We start from the raw sequence: 13,020 nt of genomic DNA, 5'->3' as shown, positions 1-13,020 counted from the left end.
TTAAATAAAGCATTTCAGTTCAGCTTTCAYATTAAATGATTAAGCGAGCTGACTGTTGCACCTTCTCATGCTTGTGACACTGTGTGCAGTGATGGCAAGGAATAGGAGGTGACCTACCAGGGCATCCCAGGTCGTCCTCATCTTATTGGCTACCACAGCTTTATCCATCCCGTGTTTGCTTCATTTTTCATTTCGTTACCATGTTCATACATACTCATTTTCATATTAATCTTCACCGTCTTCACTTCAGTCTTTTCCTAAGAGCTTTTCAGCCCACAGTTTATTGAACCTGTTGTTGCAAAGCATCAGCTGGGCACACATGCACCATTTCTGGGTTGAGGAGAGGAATTTGCCACCGTCGGGTAGAAGGGAGATTGCTGAAGATTAGCTAAGCAGCATTACCCATTTGGTCTGTATTGGCTACCTACGTAAAGTGAGAAAGGTCATTGAAAAGGTTTGCTTCAGTTATTGTACTTTTACTATAACTTGTCTTGCCACCTCATGATGCTTTTTTTCTTCTTTTGTCAGGATAACAGCATATAGCCTCGTAATGCTTTTCAGTTTCTCTCTAAAATGACACAAATGATCTGGTGATTCCAACCCCAGTGTTGGGTCTYGGTGCCTTTGAGTGTGACAGTTGTCAAAGCAGTATAGCTGTAGCTCTAGACTCCACAATCTGGGTATTTTGGCTAAAGAATAACTTGTAAAAGTAATTTGTATAGATATACTTTATAATTTTTATTAGTAGACATATCTAAAAATTATACTTTTATGATTAAGAAGAGTGAATACAGCCCATCATTTCAGGCTTTAGAACTTTAAGTACAGGCTGTGGTTCTGGCTTAACCCCTTACAATGGTACTTAGGCCAGAACAATATGTAGTCATTTATTAGCATTTGAAAAAGGCACATATGTCTCTATTACTTAAGTTGTGGGGCAGAGACTTAAGTTGATGAACTGAACATAATGTTGCTTCAAGCACTATGAGAATCAAAGGGATGTCTCCAGTCGTTGTCACCGGCTGTCTTGTTGCATGTCATGGCCCTGGTTTAAATACCTCAGATAGTCTCTAGCCACTAAAGCACTTGCAACTAACCCCTCAGTCACAATTAAGCAAAGTGTATTCGTGTACATGAGAACTGTGTTGTTGTAACCRTGCAGTTTGCTATTAATGTTTGTCTTCTGTTGTGTTGTCTCTGCATGCCCAACGCATGCTTCCATTAAAGTTTATTTAGTTCTTGTTTTCCTCTATTTTCATGACACATTCTTTGCATACTTGTTTACRATTCAGATTTATTTTGCTTATTTTCTGTTAACTGTAGATAACATGAAAAGGAAATAAACCATTAAAGAGCTTCAAAAAAGGTTTTCACAGCCCTTTTGCAATCAGTAGCGTTTTAAGTAGGGGTTACGGGTCTGACTGTAATWAAAATTGGCAGTTATTATGTAAAACCACAGGGTTGCAGATTGCAGTGCTGACTTACATTTTTAATTCCCATAGAAGATTTTAACTAGCTGTGCAGTGGCTGTTTGGAAACTTGCCTGTTTTACTTTGGATTGTTGGTTATGGGTATCTCAAAATCTGTGATAGTTTCCCCTTTTCCCGTGGGTTAGTACAGAAAACATGTTCCTTCCAGCGTTAGGTTAGCTAAGGAGTAGTTCTGGGCAGGTGCCACATGAAGTTGTTGCAGTTGGTTACTGTGGTCCACGTAACGTGCAGGCTCTGTGCATCTCCAGGCRTTCAGTGTTACTGTTCACGCAGGTGGTACGGATGTGGTTGGAGTTCAGGAGTTAGTCAGTCCCTGGACAGAAGCCCATGGCAAAGGGCTCCCCTCCTGCCTGACCGCGTAACGTTGGCCACCAGTGACCAGCATCCACGGATGCCCAGGTAACTGAGTGTTCCCTGGTGGATCCCTGGCCATTTCTTTCACTGCCTGGGTTGCAGTAGCTGTGCTGGCCGTGGCTGGAGAGTCCCAGCCTCTTCTAGGTGTTCCCACCTCCCACTGCAACATCCTGCTTTATTTTGACATGTAGATAGAAAGAGTGGCTTAGATTTACCCTGGTCTTGAGGAAGCCGTGCCATTGATTTGTGCTGTAGTTGGGCAACACTAGACCTTAGCTCTGTGGCGCAGGGTAGCTCTTCTCATTTTGTTTTCCTGATAAGCCAGGCTACGTGTCCTTAGGGGCAGAGTACAATAGATAAAATATGACTGAAACGGAATGTGAGCTGTGATTCTTTCCCTGGTTTAGCGGTGTAGTGTCCACTCTGGAGATGTAGGTTGCTTAAAGGCAGTTAACCAACCYTTCCCATGTCCATGGCAACTTAGTGCTGACACTTAGGCTGTTCTATGTCAGTGTACGAGGTCCAAAGGTGTGAGGTACAATAACGTATATCTGGCAGGAATAAGAGGTTCTAGCAAATGGTGGCAAAATTTAGTTTGTTGCATAATAATTTGGCTGCTTCCGAACTGTTCGGGCCATGTGCAGAAGTGGGAATGTCTAATTCTTGTGCCATTTACAAATACCTGCTTGTCTGCATAAAACAGGCCAGAATGTCTGTAATCCACTAGAGCATTAGCAGCACTAAGCTTTAGTAACTTGCTAATAATCATAATAATACACACTGGTTGTGTAACTCCCGAGCTGCTACCAATGGCTCTACATGTCAAAGTCATGGTGCAGGAAAAAAATAAGCAAAAAATAACCAAAAATAAAAAAAAAAAAAAGAAAGAAAGAAAAAACTGGGACCAAGCTGCATTTCCAAAGTTTATAGCCATTAGGATTCCAATTTAAATGATTTTTGGATGAATGGCTCCTGAAGACGACGACAGCTTGACCAGTGAGAGCTGCTGGAAACACGGCTGCTCTCTAGGCTATCTCGATCACAGTGCGAGAGGCAACGCGATCAACAAAGCAAGTGATGGGCAAGGCCTTGGTTCTGTCTTTGTTTGGGGGTAAATAGCTGTGTGACCGTGTGTGACTGTGGTGGTTTTCAGCTCCTTTAACACACATCCAATCCACCTAATACTGCAAGCCCGGAAAAAGACCTGGATGAATTGACACGTGACCTCATTCCCCTGTCTTTGAGATCCGATATCCTAACTGGGATGGTGGAGATGAAATGCATGGTGTAATCTCTCTAATTTCTGCATGTTTTGATTTTGTTGTGTCACTAGGGGAATGGAATGGGGAAAGCGGGAAAGGAGCTTTTACAGAAACAAACTGGGTACATTTCTGTAAATGCTCCTGGGCCATTTTGGCATTTTTTCTGCTGACTGGTAGTTAATACTTTTCTCTAGACATTTCGTACAACAGTAATGTCAGAAACATATTTAAGGTGGCTGATGTGTATAACTTCCACTGTTCCTCTTAGGCTTGCGGAAAGTGTGATTGTTACTGTTCCAAACATTTGAGTGCTTAGCAACCGAATCAAATGCTCTCTTCTTAGGAATAACCATATATAAAAATACGAATTGACTAGCAGAGCAAAGCACAGTACAATTCACACTGATGTTTAGTTGTTCTGATTTTCCTGACTCTCCACCTATAAAATGGGTACTAATCCATTCCTACCTTCTAATTTCCTTGGCCTTATGTGTCTCCATGGAGTGTGAGAAAGGCCTTACTGGCCTGTGTGAATCTCCAGGCAAAGTTTATACACAGCCACGTTGTGCAGGGGGACAGATTAAGTGCAAGATATCTCGGTGTTGCAAGACTCTTAGCTTAACATTTTCCCCCGCTGTTCCTAGATGGCAGAAACTGTGGAAACAAACGAAATGGTCAACGGAGCTGCAGAGCAGAGGACAAGTTCCAAAGAGTCCAGCCCTGTGCCCTCTCCAACGGCAGACCGCAAAGCCAAGCCTGGCGTTCAGGCCCAGACTGCTGCCACGCTACCAGCCAAAACGCAGGAGATCCCTTCAGCTCAGATGGAGGGCTTCTTGCATCGTAAGCACGAGTGGGAGACACACAGCAAGAAAGCCTCAAGCAGGTAAGGAGCTGATGCTCAGCACRGGTCACTGCGCCGGGACGAACTGTCATCTCCTCACAGCTGCTGAAGGCCTGTCAAGCTCGGGGTTCTGCTCTTCTGTGAACTGCAGCAAATGGTTGAGCAAAGCTCTTTGATGCAAACTAAATACACAGAGCAGAAGCAGCACYATTAGTAGCCATATTTGCAAGATGGAAAACTGAGGCACAAAGATTTCGCATGATCAGTTTGTGGCAGCAGTGAGATTTGCTGCCAGATCTCTCAAGTTCTACATTGCCACAAGAAAAGAAACATGTGTAGGTTTGAGAACAGAAATGTCCATRTTCTTCTGACATCTTCTGTTTGCACGTCAACACTTTCCACCTACACTGTAATCTGTTCAGAACAGAGAAGCGAGTGAAGAGGATTGTGTGTGCTATTACTGATTTCATCCCTCGGGACCCAATCCTGCAGGAAAAACGTAGGCTGAAAGTTCTGTCTGCACTGAGCAATCAGGCTGTGGTCTGCAGGACCAGAAAGAGCTCACGAAGGCAGGTACATGACTCGGCTGCAAGGAAGGTGTCAGCTAGATAAATGGGAATTTCTCTGCAGTTAAGACAGCTCCTGTGGGGCAGTGGCCCAGCAACAGGCAGCAGTGCTAGTATCTAGGGCAAATTTCTAGCAGTGTTGTTCCTCATGGCTCTACYAGAGACTAGGCTAGCAGGTGTCACCAGGAGCAGTTATAACAATAAAGGATTCCACAGGCAATCCATGTCTAATCTTGCAGCACAATGCAAAATCCTTCTACAGTTAAGCACCGCCATTAGAAGGCCAAGCTGTCTCTGTGTTGTGTGTGTGAAATGCCCAGGCTGCCAGGCAGGACTGCTGCTGGGAAGCTGTGCTAATGTGGAGAGCTGAGAGCTCTGGAAACCGCTGTTCATTTGGGCTCCAAGGCCATGCTTTTGTCTTGGAGTGGTGCTTTTGTGATAGGGTTTGTGGGCTGCAGTTTGTGTCTTAAGGTTGCACCAGTTTCCATTATTTTCCATAAATCACTGTGTTTAATTTATTCTGTTCTGCAAGCAAGAGCATTAGACTCACACATCTCTTATTTTCCCTCTCTTGCAGATCATGGCATAATGTCTACTGTGTCATCAACAACCAAGAGATGGGCTTCTACAAGGACTCCAAAGCTGCTGCCTCTGGCATTCCCTACCACAACGAGATTCCTGTCAGCTTGAAAGAAGCAGTTTGTGAAATAGCAGTCGATTATAAAAAGAAAAAGCATGTGTTCAAGCTAAGGTAAGCCTCCCGAAACATCTCACCATGAGTGAAGGTTTCTGGTGGGTATTTTCACTCCCTCAGKGCTGTGCAACTTCATGGGTAGGTTCCAGTCCAGCAACTAATCAATGAAATCAGCTGCTGTATCTGCTTTCCTAAACAGGGTCTTCCCAACAGTGAAACATGGCCCATTTATTAGAGGTAGCAACCACAAAACAGAATTAAAATGATCACTGTACTGGAACAAGACTAGAAGCATCTGCCTAAAATTAGAAGCCTGCATGCACAAATGCTGAGCTTACCAGCAGCTCCCACAGAAATTAATTGAACAGAGTTGAATGCTCCTGGCTCTGCTCTTTTAAAAATCAAACCTCTTGTTTAATTGTTTCTCTATGGACTTTGGAGACTACGAACAACATCTGTCACGTGTTCGGGTCTAGAACATGTAGTTACAGAGCATTCCATTGTGGAGTCTATGAAGTACTTGTTGTTCAAAGGTCAAAAAATAAAAGAAGGGGGAGAGTGAGGGGGGGAGCTGGTTCCTTCCAGAATTTTGTTTGTTTTCCTGGTCAGTCTYTTAGTGCCAGCAGTTACAAAATATTTCATTACTGCATAGCTGTAGGTGCCTCTGTCTAAGGAGACTCTCCAATCCGATTAACAGAYGTGTTTCAAGAGAGATTCTTTGCTTTTTTTTTGTACATTGATTTTGATACAGGAAGCCTCTAAAGAGGACAAATGCAGGGAATGCATTCACCTTATTTGAAGACAGGTCTGCAGCTAGGTGATTCATCCTTYGTACTATTTTAAACATTTCTGAATGGGTAATGCATGGACAAGTCCTTTTAAATCCAAAGTTATGCAGAAGAACAATTGCCCTTCCTTTCACAGCAGCCTGCCGCCTGTAGCAAGCCCCCCAGTAGCTGCACGTGGCAGTTTCTTCACTCATCTCGTTAGGGAGCCCCCAGAGAGAGCACGAGCGCAGCGCGGCAAGCCTGCCTCCCCATGCTGAGGAAGAGTGTGCTCGAGAGGCTCCTTTCCATGGAGGCTGAGGTCTCTACAGATCCCATACGCAGGCAAATCGCCCGCAAGGAAGTCTAGCTGCTGTGAGAGTACGCTGGAAGTATTTTGTTTAATTTTGTGAAATAAGAAAGCAAGGCATAATTATATTCTTGGAAGTGTCTATCTTCACCTTCTGCATTATAATACTTCATTTCATCTCACAAACAGATGTCAAAATGCTTTCTTTTGGAGGGAAAGCCTGGGGAAAATGCRTCTGCCACGCAACTGCTGCTTACCCCGCCGTCCACCTTGTTCAGATGCCTGTTCTGCTGTTATTTAGTCTTACTAATATCCATCTTCATACAACTTGTTAAATGTGTCCTAGGGAAACCCCTCTGCAGAAAATCAGCACAGAAATAAACCAGGGAGACCCTGGTCTTTGGTGCATGAAGAGGCACCTACTCAGGCGTAATACACAGTATCTTGGGTCGTCATCCCTTTAGTTACCAGAGCAGGTTTCTGCAGAGTCTCGTCAGGTTTCTGCAAAAGCTGCAAAACTCTGGGGATTGATTGTGATTGTCTTTAAGTGTTGAGGGAATGTCCATGAAAAAAGAATAAATCTGCCAGTCAGTAGCTGCAGAAATTCCCTGCCTCTGCAGTGTGTGCTGACTTACTGGAAGACAGCCACTATCATAAGCAAGGAGATACATATATAAATATAGATATATGTATCATAAGCAAGACTAGGATATATATTGTGTGCATGGCTCTATCCAAATGAAGATACAAGAAACGGGAACATTAGCTGTTGATGGGATATGTTTGTGTATGTCCAGATATTATGACTTTCTTGAGGACTTCCATGTAGTTTAACATGCAGCAGGGGAAGCAGCGCGATTACAGTGAAGCTGAATTTGCCATGGTTGTTTTCGCTGCAGGTTGACCGATGGCAACGAGTACCTCTTCCAAGCCAAAGACGACGTAAGTTTGTTTTTCCCGCTGTCTATGCGATAGTTACGCTGCTGTGTGATGGGAGGAATGAAGCTGCTCAGGTCTTAGGGGTGCATTCTAGCCTCCTCGTGCTCAGCGAGCGATGTAGGAGTGCCTCGTGCAGCCGCAGACGCTCCTCGGGGCACCTCGAGGACAGCAGGGCTTTGGAGGAGCAGCCGGCAGCACGGCCGTCCCGCGGGCGGCTAGCAGGGCAGTGCGGGATGCGGCGTTCCCGCGGTATTCCCAGCGGTGTCCTGTTGCTTCCCTAACAGCAAGCGGGATGAGGGGCCGGGGGTGGCRTACGGGTCCTAACTGCTGCCTGCCTCTGGTGCTTCTTGAAGGAGGAGATGAACACGTGGATTCAGGCCATCACCTCCGCTATCTCTTCCGACAAAATCGAAGTGTCCCCGACCACGCAGAGCACTCCAGCCTCCAGCCGGGCCCAGACCCTGCCAGCCAGCGTCACAATAACCAGCGAGTCCAGTCCCGGCAAGCGGGAGAAGGACAAGGAGAAAGACAAGGAGAAAAGATTCAGCCTCTTCGGTAAAAAGAAGTGAACTCCATCTCCACACACTGCACTTCTCTGACCGTTCCAGTGGAAATCCAGCATGCGAGCTCAGAACCAATACGTTACTCTCTGTGCCTCATGTTCCTCAATGTGATTGACATTTTTTTATTTATAGAGCGTTTTAAAATTTCAAAAAAAAAAGCCAACAAAAAAAAATCTAAAGTTACAAATGTATGAGGTGCATTGGGCAGCTTCTGTAGGAGAGGAAGGACCAGGTTTTGGGGTTTGTTTTTTTTTCGTTTTGTTTTGTTTTTCTTTTTTTTTTAATGAAGTTAATGTAGATTAGATCTTAATATTTAAACTGTTCCTCAATTTTGTGAGGCTGTCTTGGAAAATAACCCACACCTAGTGCTATTGGTATGCAAGGCAGCGGTGCTTTCGACTCTACTGTGCACATCAAAAACCAATGTACAAATTTTCCAAAACGTTCACTTCCATTTAAGGTTGTTATGCTGAGTCTGGGCTAGTAGAGCCTCCCATTACGATTCTAACATTTATGACGACGATAGTGTATTCTCTTTGCTGTAACAGAGTGCAGGTCTGCATTAACTTACAGGCAAACCATTTATATCCTGGCATTGGTTATTAACCCAACCTGAAGCTTTTCCGCATCAAATACGACAGATAAGAATGTTGGTCTACAGATGGATTAGCAGGCTGATACAGTTTTAAATAATCTGTAATTTCAAAAAAAAAAAAGGTTTTTTTTCTGCTGAAATACGTTATATTGTATGTTTCAGATAATTCTAGTACAAAGTATAATAAGACTAGATGTATAATAAACCCTTTAAAATCATTGATAAGTGTAAAAGTGGAACTGAAGCATTTACTGGAAAAAAAAGTAATGTTACTCAAATGGTTACTTGCTTGTCAGCTGCAGCACTGTGTGTTATAATTTTGCTACATTACCTTGCTATTTGATACCTAGTGTGCATTTCTCTGTCACTGTAACTATTGTAATGAAAAATTTTCATCTTACTGCACAATCAAAAATTACATTTAATAGGAATGAACTTTCAATGACTGGGCCTGTAGTCAAGAGTAGTACTGGAACTGGCTTTCAGTTGTATCGAACTGTACCTCTAGACTTTTACCCTATCTGTTAAATATATGCTATGTCATTAAATGCTTTTAAAACTACATATGCTGGTAAGTTTCTTATTCCGTTTCTGACCATGTCAAATCATAATTTTGAAACAGGATCAAAAATAAAGTTATTTTAAAATGTCATCTCTCCTGTGCACTGAAACTGTTGTGTTTTCAAATGTAATTTCATTTTTGCGACACTTCGTATTGAAATAGTTCTTTTTTCTTTCTTCCCACTTTTCTCTGCCCTCACATTCCCATCACTTTCTCCCTGCTGTCCCCATCCCTGCCAACCCTCATTAAATGCCAAAGAAAACAACAAGAAGGATGAGAGGAAAGGAATGAAATCAACTTAAAAAAAAAACTTAGACGAAGCTGTGTTTTGTTGAAGTAAATCAAGGAGAATCAATGGARATGAGCCAGGGCTTAGGATAAGGGCTTAGGCCATTTTGAACCACTTGGCCAAATATCTTATCTTGGCTGAGGTAACCATCCACAGAGGAGTTTGTGGCAAATGAGCCAAATTACTTTGAGTAAGCTGTTTCTTAAGCTTAAGCCCTTGGTAACATCAGACAGTAACTGAAGTTTATTATTGTTGTCCTACCTGATTTCATATGTCTTTTTTTTTTTAATTATTTTTTATTTTTAATGTCAGATCTGTTGTAAAACATAGACCTCAAGGTATGGCCATCATGAGATGTGGCCGACATCTAATGCAGTCACGGTGCTAAGTTCATGCAGTGGGTTCAAAGCTCAGCCTAGCTCAAAGCTAACGTCTTTCCACAGCATTCTTGGAAGCTGGGTGCCATCTAGGGAGTCATCGAAAGGGAACAGCTCCAGGAAGCCTTAGTAGGAACCAGAAGAGAAGCTTTCAAATCAGTGAAATAGGTGCCTGTTTTAAAAATTGCTGTAATTATTAAAATATAGTCAAACATAATTTTAGATGGAAAATAGATGTAATCTGCAGTGTTTCCTGAACATGTGAAAAATACCGTGTCTTTATTCCTTTCATCGAGTGTATTGTGTTCTCTGAGGTTTGCTGTTATCTGAAGTTTTGGGTTATTAAAAAATGAAGATTTAAGCTCATGAGTTTTCGCTCCTGTAGTATTGCATTGTCCTAGTCTAATTATTGGGAACATGGGAAGGGGGTGGCACCATGAATCTGGAAAATTTTAATACAGTATAAAAAGCTAAGGTTTCGTGCTTCTTATTCATGAGAATAAGAAGCATTCTTCCCGGGTGATTAAAATATAGGAGAAAGTCAAAATATAGAAAAATGGCTTACTCCATTTGTCGCTTCCTTGAGGCTGTTACTCTAGCTGTCTTGATGACACTTCACGTGACAGAATTGCCTTTTTCTTGTTTGTCTTGCCTCCTGTTGCCAGTTGTTCCTGAAAGCTGCTTGAATCCTTTTAGCTTAGGAACTGCCTTGAAGTTGCTGAGGAGCAGGCGTGGGTTTTATCAAGCTGTGCCCCTTCTCCCTCTAGGCCCGTATGGAGGTGTCCCTGCACGGCACGGTTTCCCCACACAGCAAATTGGTGGCCCCAGGACAGAGTTGGGCCACAAAGGGAGGGTCTCCCCTGCCAGGTCCCATTGGTCAAAAAAGACAATTTTCCATCTTCTAAAGCTTTTTCAGGAAGGTCCCTTGCAGGTGCTGTGGCCATTGCAGAGGCCCAGGAGAGGCCCTCTTTTCCCCTTGCTTGGCTAGTTTCAGAAAGGGAGGCTGCTTCRAATGCAGGAAGAAGAAACTCTGTGTCTCTCTTGGACTATGTGAACGAACCGTCGGAAAATCCTGGAGGAAGAAGACAAGGCTGTGAAGGAAGCAGGGGCAGGTCGCCACCGTCACCAGAGGAACTATYGCAGTGGAGYAGGTCAGACGGCAGCRGAGCCACCCCCACACAGCGAGGCCCCRCTGCGTGAAACCGCAGCCCTCCTGGGCACCACACGAGAGAGAGCGCTGCGGGTTCTTACCCCTGCATTGCACATTCCCGGGCTCCTACATGTGTAAGGTACCTCATTTTGTGTAAGATACCTCATTGAAGCCGCGTATGAGCCTTCTGGGGATGCACTGCAAAAGCAGCTATCACAGTTTTAAAAAGGAGAAATCATCATTTTCTAGTCAGGACAGTTCCTGCTTTTTTTTTTTTTTTTTTCCTCTTGGTGGAAGCCTCAGATTGGATTCTAAACTGAACTACAATACATCTGGGCAGCTTTTTCCATATCCTGAAACACAGAACCAAGTAGAACAAGAAAAAAAAAAGTCCAAAAGCCTCATTCATGGGAATTAAGCATATATTGGGTGGACGGAGTTTCTTTTAGATTGATGAAAATCTATTAATCCACCTGTTAGGCATAGAGAATCTTCTTTTGTAGGGATCCATTCTGTATGAGAAAGATTAACAGTAAAGAAAGGCCCATCTACACTTGGCCGTCTACACATGGTGTCTGTTTGAGCTCTGTTCCTGTAAACAACTACTGTRGKKTTTTTTTTCCCTTTCTTCTTTTTATTCACTTRGATGCATTTTTCCTTATCACATTTATGATTGATGACTATGCAAAGAATGAACTTCAAACATAGAAGGCCTTTAGGAATATACTCTTGTATATTTTCAGTTTTCAGGTGTAATAAGATGTTGACGTTTATTTTTGAATCTTTTGCCTTTCTACCTTGACAAATCGCAGGTGTCTAAGTAAATATAGTAACTTTAACCACAGAGAGTTGGAACAAAGTTTAGTTCCTTTCATTCCAAGAAAACTGCAGGTGCTCGGCACCCTAGGTCATCAGGCTGTGCTAAATGTAYGTTGAGAATTGAATTTTTAGGGAAAAAAAAGAACAGAAATTGGAAGTCCTGGCTCAGCTGTAGAGCTCTACCCATGCACTGCACAACAGAGGCCCATTCCTGACAAGGAGCAGCGCTGCAGCTCTCAGCACAGGAGCTCACAGGATCCCTACATTTGATCAGCTCGCTTTCCAGGGCCCTCGTGTCAAGAAGAAACTTTCGCTCGGATGTTTTGAGGTCGAGCAGAAGGCAACCCGGGTGAGCAAGCGCGGTATCCTCAGTGCAGCCCATGGTAACTCCGGAGTTGATCTGTGCCCCAGCTATACGCAGGCAGTCCCTAGTTTCTCAGTGAGGTGGGAATCTGGCTTCTCTAGTCTCTCTCCTTGTCTCTCAATGAACTCTGCAGGAGAAGACACCCAGACCCCAGTGTCATAGGCCACCAGCTCTCCATTCCGCACCCAACCAAGCAAAACAAGTTTATTTGCACACTAAGCTGATTTAGTCTTTGGACTGAGGGAGAATATGGATATGTAAGGAATGGCAGAACAGCTCTTCCTATTTTAATAACTGATGTTGGGATTAAGGCTGGTGTATGTCTGGCTCCTGTCTGTCGGAGCCAGCCAGAAAGCTGGGCTGAGGACATTAAGCATTTGACAATTGTGTTTGGATTATCCTGGTTCTCACACCATCATAATACATTGCCTGTGGTGCATTTATTTTGTTATTCATTTTACTTCTCCCTAAGTAGCTTGGGTTTGCAAGCTCATTAGGGACCTTGCCAGCAAATTCCAACCTGGATTTCATTAATCTTGGTGGCTCCGTTGTCTGATAGAGCTCTGGCAGAATTAAATTCTGCTTCTTGCTGGCACTTAATGTACATGAACTCCACTGCTGTAAATGCTCGCACATCAGTAGTGTTGAACTATCAGGGAACATAMAGCAGAGAAAGGACCCTATTTGGGCTGCTAAGCCAGTCTTGCCCAACCCTAAGCAGCTCTTTTTCTGCACAGGTAGGTTAAGGGCGAGAGCAGGGTGACAGAGAGATTTGTGACGGCAAAATAATAAATACTCTGATTCTAGTGGATTATTGCTTTTTGTTTCAAGGGACATTAAACAAGATTAAAGTCCAACTAAGGTAAGTGAAGCATGAAACAAAATCAGCGCGGTACAGCAAATGTTTTGGTGTAAGGGACAAAGAAGGTGAATAGAAATGTATTACAATGTATAGGAGGTAAATGCAAAAAAAAAAAAAAGAAAAACAAAAAACAGAGAGTTCTTGCTCCTAATCCCATGCCTTTTGCTGCTGTGACCTCAAACAGGGCTGAGATGCAGCGCAGCGCGCAGGGGCGGCCTC

At 43.5% G+C, this 13,020-nt stretch overlaps 1 protein-coding gene across 1 annotated transcript in view; it reads left to right on the top strand.

The window, feature by feature from the left end:
- Positions 1 to 8,929, top strand: part of SPTBN1 (spectrin beta, non-erythrocytic 1) — a 91,578-nt gene extending 82,649 nt beyond the window's left edge. The window contains exons 32-35 of the mRNA XM_026033829.1: positions 3,751 to 3,989; positions 5,091 to 5,264; positions 7,181 to 7,223; positions 7,574 to 8,929. Of these exons, the coding sequence (XP_025889614.1) occupies positions 3,751 to 3,989; positions 5,091 to 5,264; positions 7,181 to 7,223; positions 7,574 to 7,789 (672 nt within the window). The 3' untranslated portion in view covers positions 7,790 to 8,929. The remainder of the gene's footprint in view (positions 1 to 3,750; positions 3,990 to 5,090; positions 5,265 to 7,180; positions 7,224 to 7,573) is intronic.
- Positions 8,930 to 13,020: the final 4,091 nt, after the last annotated feature.

This window comes from Nothoprocta perdicaria, unplaced genomic scaffold, assembly GCF_003342845.1.
Source record: "Nothoprocta perdicaria isolate Ctin4 unplaced genomic scaffold, notPer1 scaffold_133, whole genome shotgun sequence".
NCBI classification, from domain to species: domain Eukaryota; kingdom Metazoa; phylum Chordata; class Aves; order Tinamiformes; family Tinamidae; genus Nothoprocta; species Nothoprocta perdicaria.
This window is presented reverse-complemented; position numbering and strand designations above follow the sequence as displayed.